The sequence below is a fragment of the Hyperolius riggenbachi genome, chromosome 6 (genome assembly GCF_040937935.1).
Source record: "Hyperolius riggenbachi isolate aHypRig1 chromosome 6, aHypRig1.pri, whole genome shotgun sequence".
Taxonomy (NCBI): Eukaryota; Metazoa; Chordata; class Amphibia; order Anura; family Hyperoliidae; genus Hyperolius; species Hyperolius riggenbachi.
In genome coordinates this window covers 208,714,040-208,727,482 of record NC_090651.1, presented here as the reverse complement: position 1 = coordinate 208,727,482, position 13,443 = coordinate 208,714,040, and the positions used below count along the sequence as shown (strand labels likewise).

Here is a 13,443-nt window from a genome sequence, read left to right as displayed (position 1 = left end):
TACTGTGAACAGGCAGGCTGGTCAGCACCTTTGTATAAATATTTTTCAGGAAGTGTCTTTATAGAGAACTAGCGGACCTATGGCTGTTTAAAAACGGGCTCTAGGTCTTTTTTCTACTGCCGCCGCCCACAACTGCCACGTGCGCACGCGCGCTGCCCGCCTCGCCCGCCCACCCACCTCGCTCCCTGGTCCCGTCCAGCACAAAAACAGGGACAGCTGCTGGACGCAGCGACAGTAGGGTTTTATTATAGAGAATAAAGGCCATGCTGAGGATCCCCTATGGAGAGATGGACTAGCCCAAAACCCATCGGTAATGTCAGATTTCTGGCTCATTTTACTTTGGAAGCAAGAAGTTTTGAATCAGGGTGATACCATTTATTGGCTACCTTAGTACTCTGGAAAAAAGGTACTTCTTATATGTATGTGTTTACATATATTTTAAATTTTAAGATTTTCGTGACAGTAGTCTTTTAACAGTGACATGGGTTTAAAAAAGAAAAACAAAAAAAAAAAAAAAGAAAGAAAGAAAAGGGCAGAAGTGATGTCATTTTTGGCATCACAGAGATACAGTAAAAATGGAAACCAGTAGAAATATCAGTTGCTTGGATGACCTGTTGATCCACAGCACAGCCTCCAATACATTTAACCATATACTCTGAAAGAGCATGCAGATTAGTTGATGCTGACACAAATCTGACATGATTAGCTGCATACTTGTTTTAGGTATGTGATTCAGACACTTGATGACAAAGAGATCAGCAGGAGCATACATGCAAAATAGGCGCTGGGAAATTTGGGCGCAGGGCAAAGTATGTTGGGGCATGGTGCGCCCAAATTTCCTCCGCCGTTTTGCACTGTCTTGCAGAAACTGGTATGATTTAAATATGGCAGCCTCTATATTTCTTCCACTTCAAGTTCCCTTTAGGCTACTTACACACTAAGACGTTACAGGCGCACGTTAGTGCAGCCTGTAACTCTCCCCCCAACGCACAGCAATGTAACACAAGTGGGCTGTTCCCACAGCCCATGTTGCGTTACATGTAACGCTGCACGTTCTGCCGAAAGTGCAGCATGCTACGGCGTTACAGCGGCTTAAGCCGCGTTAGACTGTTTGCACATGCGCAGTCATGTTGGGGAGGAGCGGAGAGCGGCCAGGCACATGACATCGACATATAGGCGTCTCCAGTATATGATAGTATAGGTGCTCCTCATCCCTCGATCCCTAGCACTTTTACTTACTCTGCCTCACTCCAGCGATCGCAGAACTCCACCGCACAGCTCCGGTCTTCACCGTGCTAATGATCGGGACCTGGCGGGTGAGTCATGACTTCTCCAACGCCACGACGTCACCAGCCGTGTTCCGATCATCCACAGGAGAAGATCCAAACTGTGCGGCGGGGTTCTGCGATTAAGACACGGTAAGTAAAAGTGCTGGGGCTCGGGGGGGGGGGGGGGGGGATCTGGGGTGGGGGGCACCTATGATCCCCTACACTGGGGAACACCTAAATCTGGCTACCTATACTGGCCACACATGTACCTGGCTTCCTATACTGGCCACACCTGTACCTGGCTACCTATACTGGGGAACACCTAAACCCAATAATCCAGTCGGTTTAAAGTGAACTAAGCAGCTCCTGGCTTCAAATAGCTGCAGGGGCTGCCTTTGTTCAGAAGCTCAACCCCCGCTGTTTTACAACTAGCATTGTCCAGGCTAGGTGTGAAATTCTTCAACTGTAACTGATGTTTTCTGTTTGAAGTACAATGGGGGTTTGTATGTGGTAGTTAAGTCTAATGAGGTGATTTCTTATCTGTGTTCCACAATCTCCTGCTCAGGGACTGCAGGTCCATTGCGGACAGACAAAGTGGCTATTTTAACCCTTAGATGTAAAAAAATTAGGTAAATTGAAAGTTTTTTTTAATAATAAACCACATTTTTATAATGCATTTTTAATTTGCTATATAGCTGCCCTGGGTGTTAAAAATGATGCTCGGTTCACTTTAAACTCACCATTGGTGTGCTGATCCCTTGTCTTGTAATTCTGATAGTGACATGTTCCCCGGCGATCAGTGTTGATCAGAGCCGGGACAAGGTCCTCCAGCACCCAAGGCTGAGACACCAAAGTGCGCCCCTCCATCCCTCCCACCCCAGCTGTCACACACTGATTGCTATTAGGGCTCTTTCACATTAGGGCAGATTTTCTGCGTTTCAACGCAAAGGGTAAAGTTTGCGTTACCCAAGGTGAAATGAAAGTCCATAGACTTTCATTTTAGCTTTCACATGTAACGCAGCCTTTTAGTGCGTTGCGTTACACTGCACCCAGGCGCAGTTTTTCGGCCGACGCTAGCTTTATGCGTTACAATGTTGGTCAATGTAAAACGCACACTATGCGCGTTTTTAATCCGTTAACGCAGGCAATCAGTCCCAGAATGCAACAGAGGAACAATGTAGAAAGTTGAAAACTAAAAGAAAAAAAAATTACCTGCGTTTTTCTATGTGCAGTAACGCATTGAAAACGGATTAAAAACGACGCACACTCACTGCAGTGCAACGCATATCAAAACGCATTAAAACACATACAACAAAACGTATGCTTTGTGCTTTCTCCAACGCAAGCTCTGATGTGAAAGAGCCCTTAGACTAGAGGGCCACAGGGCCCACAACCTCCCAAACACCATAATATCTAGTTATCTGGCTTGCAGTCACTGCTATGTATCCCCTTTTCTTATTTATTTCTGCTTCAAACACAATTAGGATTGACAGCTGAATGAATTATGCACCCCCTCCTACACTGCGCCCTGAGGCTGGAGCCTCTCCAGCCTATGCCTCGGCCCGGCCCTGGTGTTGATGACACCAGGGTCACGCGGCAAACTATTTTATTTTTTTTTGCATTGAATTCAATAAAAGAACCTGCAGGGGATTCTGAAGACGGATGGGCACAGCATGGTGAGCCACACAGGACAGGTAATATATAAATGCACACAAGGGCGGTACATTTATACACTGGGGGGCAGCTGCGAGGCGGCAGGCTCTGCCGATCCCCAAGAGATTTCATGCTGAAATCAATCGGGAATCGGCCTGCAGTGTATGGGCAGCTGATAGATCTCGGAATGTTTATTCAGACTAGTGAAGAAACGGACCATTCTGCCAGCAAAATCCACTTTGGTGATAGGGGTCTGGGGTGGGGGGAAACGGAACGGAACGGAAGCCGCATAACGGCAATACAATGAAAACGGATCAGATTGACTGGTAATCAGATCCATTTGCACGGACTGGTTTGCCACTTAATTGCCAGTGTAAACGAGTCCTTAGTCCCCTATGCTTTCCTAGTGGTTCTAGGTCACCATGAGCTGCTTGGGTGGGTGTTCTACTACCGATATACAGTACTAAAAATGAAAGGAATGCTTTAGAATGTATACGTTTGACACTGTATGGTAGGGTAGTTGTCATACAAATTCCATCTGTTCAGGGAGTGATGTGTCTATGAGCTGTACAAGGAATATTATAAAATATTATATACAATATAATGAACATAGCATATGTTGTACGACTGGTAGGTATAGTGTATATGGTACATAAAGTATACAGTGTAGGGGGTAACACACTTCAGTATGTAGTGAATACCGTCCATGAATACACATTAGTGTCGAGAAGTAGATAGTTCATACAGTTTAGTTTATACTGTGGCATGGGCATGGCATGAACAATATGAAGCTCCGACTGCGTCAGCGCCGTTACTCCATTCCCATTGGCGGCTGTCAGTAATAGCCCGCCAGCGCTCATCTGCAATTGGCGGCTGTCATTGTTGACCTCGCCCCCATCTTGCTTCTCGGAGCTGATCAAGCTCACAGTAACAATAGCGGGTCGGGCGGGCGCTGCGCTTACATCCAGCCATGAAGGCGGCTCTGGACATCAAACCGACCCTGACCATTATCAAGACGGAGAAAGTGGAGTATGAATCCTATTCATGTTCCGGTAAGTGCTAGGAGTACCGAGTGAGGGCTGCAACACGACCACTGTACTAGGGCTGCGCTGTCTCACTGCATCTGTATGTCTTATCACACGTCTGTCTTCCTGCAGCACTCCATCAGCATCTTCCAGAACCCTACGGTCTCTATCGCACAACTGAATCTCCCAGCACGCTCCCGTCTCCCTACAGCACCACATCTGTATCTTACAGGCCAGCACCCACAAGTGCCCCTACAGCACCACATCTGTATCTTACAGGCCAGCACCCACAAGTGTCCCTACAGCACCACATCTGTATCTTCCAGGCCAGCACCCACACGTGTCCCTAAAGCAGCACATCAGTATCTTCCAGGTCAGCACCCACAAGTGTCCCTAAAGCAGCACATCAGCATCTTCCAGCACCCACAAGTGTCCCTAAAGCAGCACATCAGTATCTTCCAGCTCCCACAAGTGGACTACAGCAACACATCTGTATCTTCCAGTACCCTTCTGTTTGCCTACAGCAGCATATTCTGTCTCCTTGCAACACATCTGTATCTTCTAGCACCCACAAGTCTCCCTACAGCAGCACATCAGTATCTTCCAATACCTTTCTGTTTGCCTACAGCAGTACATTCTGTCTCTTTGCACCACATCTGCATCTTCCAGCACCCACAAGTGTCCCTACAGCAGCAAGTCAGTATCTTCCAATACCTTTCTGTTTGCCTACAGCAGTACATTCTGTCTCTTTGCACCACATCTGTATCTTCCAGCACCCACAAGTATCCCTACAGCAGCAAGTCGGTATCTCCCTGCACCCTTTTGTTTGCCTACAGCAGCACAGCCTGTTTCCTTGCACCACATCTGTATCTTCCAGCATCCACAAGTGTCCCTACAAAAGCACATAAATAAGTATCTTCCAACATCTTTCCAGCACCACATTATCATTTTCCTGGACCCTTCTATCTACAACACAACTATATTTTCTAGCACCCTCCTGTCTCCCTACTGCATATTGTTGTGTTCTAGCACCTTTCTGTCTTAGCACATCTGTTTATTCTAGCACCATCCCTTCCTCCTACAGCAGTACATCTGTATCTTCCAGCACTTTCAAATTCCATACACCAGTGCATCTGTATCCTCCAGCACACTACTGTCTCCCTGCAGCAGCAAATAGGGCTGTGGAGTCGGCACAAAAATCTTCTGACTTCTCAGTTTATGAAACCACGATTCCAACTCCGGGTACCCAAAACGGTTCTGATTCCGACTCCTCGACTCTGACTCCTTAGTCTAATACTTAACAGGGCTGTGGATTTTGTACAAAAATACTCCGACTCCTCAGTTTATGAAATCAATGACTCCGACTCCTGGTGCCCAAAATTGCTCCGACTCCTCGACTCCGACTCAACAGCCCTGGCAGCAAATCTGTATTTTCTAGCTAGCACCCTCTAGTTTACCTATAGCAATACATGTGTATCTTCTAGCACCCTTCCTGCAGCACAACATCTATATCTATCTCCCCTACTGTATCTGTATCTTCCAGAACCCTTCTCTCACCCTGCATCACATCTGTATCTTCCAGCACCCTTTAGTCTCCCTACTCCTGCACATCTGTATTGTCTAGCACTCTCTGGTTCCTTACAACAGCACATCTGTATCTTCCAGCACCCTTCTGTCTCCCTACTGCACCACATCAGTATCTTCCAGCACCCTCTTGTCCCCTACTGCTCCACATCTGTATCTTCCAGCACCTTTCTATATCTCTACTGCACCACATCTGTATCTTACAGCACCCTTTAATCTTCCTATAGCAGTACTTAAGTATCTTTCAGCACTCTGTATCTCACTGCAGTACATCTTTTTCTTCCAGCACCATTGTGTTTGTCTACCACATATGTATCTTACAGCACCCTCATGTTTCAATGCAGAAATGTTGTGCATTCTAGCACCCTTCTGTCTACCTGTACAATTCATTTCCATGTCAAAACTGCACCTTCCAGCAGCCTTCTGTCTCAGTGTAGAACCGTAGCTGTAGCTTCCAGAACCCCTTAGTCTCTCAAGCACCACATCTGTATCTTGTAGTACCCTTCATCTTCATAGCACCACTTCATCTCCCTGCAAGACCACACGTACATCTTCCAGCACTTTATGTCCCTCTGTCTAGTAACTCTAGTCTCATGTTTAGCACCCTCCAGTCATGCTTTAGCAACCCTCTATACTTTCCAGCAACATCTCTGGCTGCCCAACGTCATTCCAGTACACCTCTACACCCTGCAGCAGCCCACTCAGCATTTCAGCGCCCATCAATCCCCTTGGCAATTATTACATCTGTACCTTTAGGCTCTACGTTTCCTGAAGTACATCTCTATGTTGTCCAGCGTCCATTTTCACCCTGCAGTACTTCTACCCTGTAAAGTACCCCTTCTCCAGCGCCTCTGTTCACTTACAGCTCCTTTATGTGTCTTCCAGCACACATCCATCCATCCCGTCAGCATTATGATGAGTTTTCCAGCATGCTTTAGTTTTTTGGCCTCACCAGCACGTCCCCACAAGACCTTACTCTGCCTCTATATTTTATTCTGCACCCCCACCCCACTGCTTTACCAGCACCCATCTGCTTCCCTTCAACTCCCATCTGTTTCAGCAGCACCCCTCTGTCCCATTTAGGCCTGCAGTACCCCTTCCAGGCTGCTCTCCCTTTGATCTCTTGCATAAGCTGAGTAGAGATAAGAGGTGATTTATGGCTGTCAGTGTCACATCTGGGCATCAGGCAGGGGGTGTCTGCAGATTCTTATCTAGTTGGAGCACCCTACATGCCTGGCTGTACCCAGAGAGCCCTTATTAGTGAACTGGATCTCAGTTTTTCTCCTGAATTGGTGTACAAGACTGCGAGTGTGCTTGGTGGCTTCAGCATTTCACAGTTGTTGCTGGATAGAGCCTGGAGCAAGCCGCACCTTTGAAGGCCATTGTTCCTTGTCACTTTGTTCATTGTCTTTAATTGCACTGGATAGAGGGACTGACCCTCTGGCTATGGGGAACAGAGCTGGAAGTTTGCACAATTTTCCCCATATATGTAATTCTATGGGGAGGGCTGGAGAGTTGTGATTGTATCATAGCAGACAGGGTGTAAGTAATGTGCTTCCCAGCTGCTGTGTGATCTTGGCATGTCAGTGGATGCTGCCTTTAAGGGAGGGGGTGGAAGGCTGCCCTCCAGTGTCATGAATCACAGGCTGGAGATAAAGAGATTACTGTAATCTGATTAGTATCCTTCTAATAGCCTGAAATCCTTTATCTGATGGCTGGGTCTGTAATCAGAGTGGACCAGGGCAGCCTGGACCAGTGCTCTCTGCTGCAGGGGGATTGCTGTATCACAGTGCAGCTGCTGCAGTGCTTCTTGGGAGCAAAGTTCTGGGCCTGACTTCAAGAAGTACAGAAGAAGGCTCAGTTGGCCGCCTTTATTCTCGCACGTGAAACTTTCTGGAAAAATCACCATACAAATCCTGAGAGCCTGTTTACCTCTGTACACTGATAGATAAGATAGGCGCATACCAACATATTACAAAAAGTCAGTGGAAAAAATTAGACATCATCCCTTTACTGATAAAGTTTGGAGTAAGTCAGCAGCTATTAATAGCCCCCCTCCCCAGAAACTGTTAGTGCTTGTTGCAGCAGTTTACTGTGGTGTTGTTCATTGTGCACCCCATTGTAAATGCCATTGTTTTCCAAATAGCTATTGACATAGTTGATTTTACATAAGTATCTGTAAAGGCTTGTTCACACAAGGGCATTTTTGCTATTTTTTAAGTGTAGGCAATTTTGAAAATCGCCTTAAAAGCGCTTGTGCAATGAATCCTTATGGGAATGTTCATATCTTCGCGTTTCATAAGCTTTCCGATGACCAAAGCACTGCCTGCACCATTTTTTGGGCAATTTAGCTACAATAGAAGGTATAGGGAAAAACGCAAACCGGTCACAAAATCGCTTTTGTGGCTATTGCGTTCATGCTTTTAAGAATAAATACATTGTATTTATTCTTTTCCGGGTCAAAAAGTTCACTTCCTGACTTGTGTCAGGAAGTGAAAAAAGAAATTGCTCCGCAAAAGCACTTTACCCAAAATCGTAGAGTGCAGGTAAGCGCTGGGAGGGGGAAAAAATCACTCTCAAAATCGCAAAACGCAGCCGTCAGCGATTTCGATTTTAGATGTGAACAAAGCCTTAGCATATATTTAGCTGTTGACAGTACCTGCTGGTTGTGTGCTACTGATTTTTATTCTATATTTTTACAATAGCTAAGACTCAGGTGTGTTTAATATTTTACAAGGGTTATGATGAATGTACGTTCACAAGTAGAAGCAACCCTTAATGCAAAATAAGTAACCCTTGAGCTATGAGAAAAATTGATGAACCTTTACCTGACACAAAAGTCACACACACTTTTTCAACTACAATCGACCAAATAAACTTTAGTGATACAGAGGAGGGGCACCAAGAGCCAAATATAGTGTAGTATGTATTGGTAGTTGAAATGAAGTATGATAGAGTAATAGGCTATACTCACAAAGCAGGGTTACCTCAAAGGCAACCACTGTATAGGCAGGTGGGGAGATTAGACCTGACCCCTCTCAGGATTAAGAAGTTGATCTCCGTAGATGAGGAAAAAAGGGGGTAACACCCCTCCACCAGGGGTGAACTTAATATAGCATAGTATGGATACAGAGGCGCCAAAAGGATAAAAGAATCTAAAAAGTTTAAAACTTGAGGCAGTGGTGGACTTACCTCCTCCAAGCAGACTTGTGTGTTTGTAAAATACAAGTCCAGGGGACATTGCAACATGTTTAGCAGGTTTGATCCTGCTTCATCAGGCAATATCAACGGAGCAATAGCATATGGCAGTGATCCTCAAACTAAAGCCCATGGGCCGAATGCGGCCCCCCGAGGCTTTTTCACTGGCTCACAAAACCAAAATGTATAACTTATAGACATGGCTGTAGAGTTGGTCCAAAAATCCACCGACTCCGACTCCTCAGTTTAGGGTTCCACCGACTCCTCGACTCCGACTCCTCTAATTTGCATATTACAATTTTGTTGATTAAAAGTATGTAACATGAAATTTGTCTCTTAACTGCCAACGCTTAGGAATTTTACAAGACAACTGAAGTGAGAAGGATATGTAGACTACTATATTTATTCCCTTTAGACTAAAACTAGTCCTTGGTAAGAGTACTTGTAAAAGGTACAAACCGGAACAAAGAACATCTATCAGGCCCTAGGCAATGTAAGTGTGGGTACATGTAAGAATGATGTGCAGGTACTCTGCTGGGGAATGAGGAGATTCTTCCTCTATTACACATTCTTCATGCACAATCTGAACAAGGTTTATGGGTGACAGACAACACCTCTGTGTTCAATGTGCACAGCATTTTCAGTGGATTCCCTGCAGCTCTGTGGGGAGTGCATATGTAGAGTATAGTACTACTGTGTAGCAAAGTAAACCTGAGACAGATGAAATTAAAGTTTTATACATACCTGGGGCTTCCTCCAGGCGCCTTCAGGATAATCAGTCCCTCGTTGTCCTCCTCCACCACCTGGATCTTCTGCTTTGAGTCCAGGTACTTGAGCCAGTCGGGCGTAGTGCGCATGCACACACTCCGCCGCGAGGAGCATACTACACCTGTGCAGCACTATTGCGCAGGTGCAGAATGTTCCTGGCTGTGGGAGCGGCATGCGGCCGGACAGCGCTGACTGGCTGAATTACCAGGACTCATAGCAGAAGATCCGGGTGGTGGAGGACAGCGAGGGACTGATTAGCCTGAAGGGGGTTGGAGGAAGCCCCAGGTATGTATAAAACTTTACTTTTCATCCGTCTCAGGTACCCTTTAATTTGTAGTCACCAAACCAAATTTTAACAACAGATCAATTTATTTGATTTCATCAGCAAAGGGAGTGCATACATTTGCATAAATCAGCATCAATGCAGAATTATTTCCATCTCATTGACCATCTCTATTAGTGACACAGCTACACATCAGGCTTTATACTTACAGCATAGATGTTATTTCGTATACATAAGAGATTCCTGTGTACACATCATATATACAGCCACAATCAGATGTGTATATCTGACTTTAAAAATACGGGGACTGCTTTATTGAAGCAGCACAAGTAACTAATTTTGATTGGTTTATTTCATTTTTGTGGACTAAGCACAGCTATTACTGTATATATACATTATTTTTAATGACTATTATCTGAGAAATAGAACATTTTATCATATTTTCTATTTTAATTACAGTTACAAATTCATTAGGAGTCGGAGTCGGTGCATTTTTTCCCGACTCCGACTCCAGGCACCCAAAATTGCACGACTCCGACTCCCCGACTCCACAGCCCTGCTTATAGATGTGGCCCACTGCACCCTTAAATATCAGCAGCCCGCATATAGAATAGCAGTGCTGGCACTGCCCATCCACATACTGTAGAAGCCAGCGAGCCGTCATTCGCTGGCTTCCAATTCTGCATCAGGTGACAATGCTGTCCAACTGGACGGCAGGTTGTCCCCTGGGTATGCTTCACTGGTGCACAAAGACGTTCTTTGGGGCGCCTCATGACGGAATGGCTGCTGCTAGGAGCTCTCCTCTGGGCATGACTGGGGGAATCAATACCTAGATTCAATGTAATGTTTTTAAACATCATTTTATGTATGTTCCGGCCCCCAGGCAGTCTAAAGTATGTTGACCCGGCCCTTGACCAAAAAAATTTGGGGACCTCTGGCATATCTGGTCAGTAGAAGAGCCAAGCACACAAACTGCTGCAGCTCTGGTTCTGTCTGGAGAAGATGGGGTGTGCATACAGATTTGGGGGGGGGGGGAGACCTCGAAGCCGGTAAGTAATGCCTGTCACCTGTCCCAACAGCTCACACTTTGTGAAATAGGTGCTTAGATTCCTTTAAAGCAGGAAGTTTTGAATCAGGTTGATTCAATTCAGTGGCTGACTTTCAAAGTAAGCTTTTAGCCAATAGGGCTTCTTTAGACTCAATGGGCCGTATCCTATTCACTTTTCCACTGAGTATTCTCCAAGTAGACAATTTTTCATCTTAGCTAAAAACTAATTTTTCAGTTCTAAAGAGTAGCTAAAAAGGTAATATCAAACTCATTTTGAGTAATTTCTGCTTGGTGGGGCCTTTAAAAGTATTCTATTGATGAGGTTTGAAAATATCTACTTGGAGAAAACGTGAAGAAAAGTTAAAGACCACCTCCAGCCAAAAAAAGGTCTGAATGGCAATACATATATGTAGTCTATGCACTGTGTACAGTTAGATTAACATATAAAGTTTAAATCTGGTAGATCGTAGTGAATAGAACAGACTCACATTTCTATCTGTAGCAGCACTTCCTTATTTCTAAAGTACACCCTCAGCATGGTGTCCTCCCTTCCAGCCAGGTTCCCTCCTCTGCTCCCCTCCCTCCCCTGCTCTCTGCCTGCCTGGATCAAATCACTTCTCTTTTCACGGTGTGTAGGAGAGAGGAGAGACAGGAGAACTGCTGTAGCCTGTCTTATTCTGTCTGTTTGCTATACTTCTTATTTCAGATGTCTGCCTGCCTGCCTAGATTAGATCACATAGACATGAGGGGTGGAGTTATGACATCAATCCCCCAGTATCCTTTGCATCTATGGTTTGGAAAGAAAAAAAAATGCCAGGGCCCAAATTTCACACTGGGGGCAGGGATTTCAAGACCATATGTGGAATACGGACCGTGGGGGTGAGAAAATCACACTTTATTATGTGTGATTGTATATATCTTGGCAACTTATTAGGTTTAAATAATACATCCAGGCTAATAAAAAAAAATCAAAATCCACTTACCTGGGGCTTCCTCCAGCCCCTGGCAGCTGTCCTGTGCCCTCGTCGCAGCTCCGCTCACTACCGGTGTCCTCCACTGCAGAAGCCGACCTGGTGAGGTTGGCTTCGGCAGCGGAGGACACAGACAGTGAGCGGAGCTGCGGCGAGGGCACAGGACAGCTGCCAGGGGCTGGAGGAAGCCCCAGGTAAGTGGATTTTGATTTTTCTTTTAGCTTGGACCTCTTCTTTAAAGCAAACGGTCATTTATAATGTAGGTACTCTTTAATACGCTATGGCCCAGTTTATCTACCTGAAAAAAAAACATTTTTTTAAATTAGCCAATAAACAGTGAATTCTCTGTTTTGTACCAACTCTATATTTCATATATTGCTGTATACCATTGTCTGTATTATTTTGTACCCCTTGTTTGTTTCTCACTTTGTTCAGCCCCACGGAATATGCTGACGTTTTATAAATCATTAATAGTAATTAAGTGTGAGTCACAAGTGTGACACAATGGCGTAATGGCTAGCGCTTGTGTCTGGCAGACTCTACACTCTCCTTTTTGATTTCTGACCCAGACATTGTCTGTGAAGAGTTTATATGCTCTTCCTGTGTTTGATACTAGACTATGTCAGGAGTGGGACACACATGCCTATGGTAGCTTGCTGAGCGTGCTCCAAATGGGCTGTTGCTCCCATGCTTCATGTGCTTTTAGCCCAATGGCGGAAACACGTTTCAGAATTGTTAGTTTATTCATGTTTTCTTGCCTCTTGGAGACATGGCTTGATTCACAAAAGAGTGCTAACACTTAGCACGCCCGTGCAAAGCAGCTTAGCACGGGCATGCTAAGCATACACTCTAATAGGTTAGCACGCAAAGCGGCGTAGTTTTCACGTGCAAAGCAGACTTAGCGTTACGCCGTACACGTGGTAAAAGTTAACACACGAGCGCTAAAACTTTGCACGCGCGCAAACTGGCTTGCACGCACGTTTGTAGGAGCAAAGCTTTTAGGCATGATAACTCAGTTATCACTATTTTGTGAATCAAGCCCCTTGACACTCATGGTGAGAAGTGTACTAATCAACTGCCTTAGCAGAGACAGATTCTAATGGAAGTAATTAGCTATGGAATTACAGTAGATAGCTTTAATTATTATTAATTATCAGGATCCTTCCTGCCTGACAGGAGCTGAAAACTGAAAAACAATACAATTTAGACATAGGACTAATAATGCTGGGGATACACGGATCGACCCCAGCCGCGTCCCCGCTCGTGCGAGCGGATCGATTACCGCTTGCCCCCGCCGGCGCTTCCTTATCAGCGCTCGATTCCCTGCCATTGTCCACTGGCGGGAAGTGAGCGGGCAGGGGTTGAGCAGCTTGATCGGGCCAGCTGAATATTATCAGCTGGCCGGATCAGCTGGTCGATACACGGTACAGAAACGTACCGTGTATCCCCAGCATAAACGCAGATTCAAGCTGGTAAAACATCCCTGTTCGGGTTCTTAATGAAGATTTGCATTATAAATTCATAGGTGTGACTGGTTCTCTTTAGTAGAACCAAACCCTGCAGCCTTAAGGACACAGAAGTTGCTCCTCCAGATGTGATTTATGGAATGCTGGATATATTTGTGAGGTCAGATAGATAAAACAAA

General features: G+C 45.4%; 1 protein-coding gene across 4 annotated transcripts in view; it reads left to right on the top strand.

Moving 5' to 3' along the window:
- Positions 1-635: 635 nt before the first annotated feature.
- ETS1 (ETS proto-oncogene 1, transcription factor) overlaps positions 636-13,443 on the top strand; it is a 75,406-nt gene continuing 62,598 nt past the window's right edge. For 2 of the 4 annotated variants that reach the window (XM_068240344.1, XM_068240341.1), the window contains exon 1: positions 3,845-3,973. In XM_068240344.1, the coding sequence (XP_068096445.1) occupies positions 3,892-3,973 (82 nt within the window). In that variant the 5' untranslated portion in view covers positions 3,845-3,891. Of the gene's footprint in view, positions 724-3,299; positions 3,357-3,844; positions 3,974-13,443 lie in introns of those variants that run through there. The other 2 variants (XM_068240342.1, XM_068240343.1) reach the window with 2 other exon arrangements.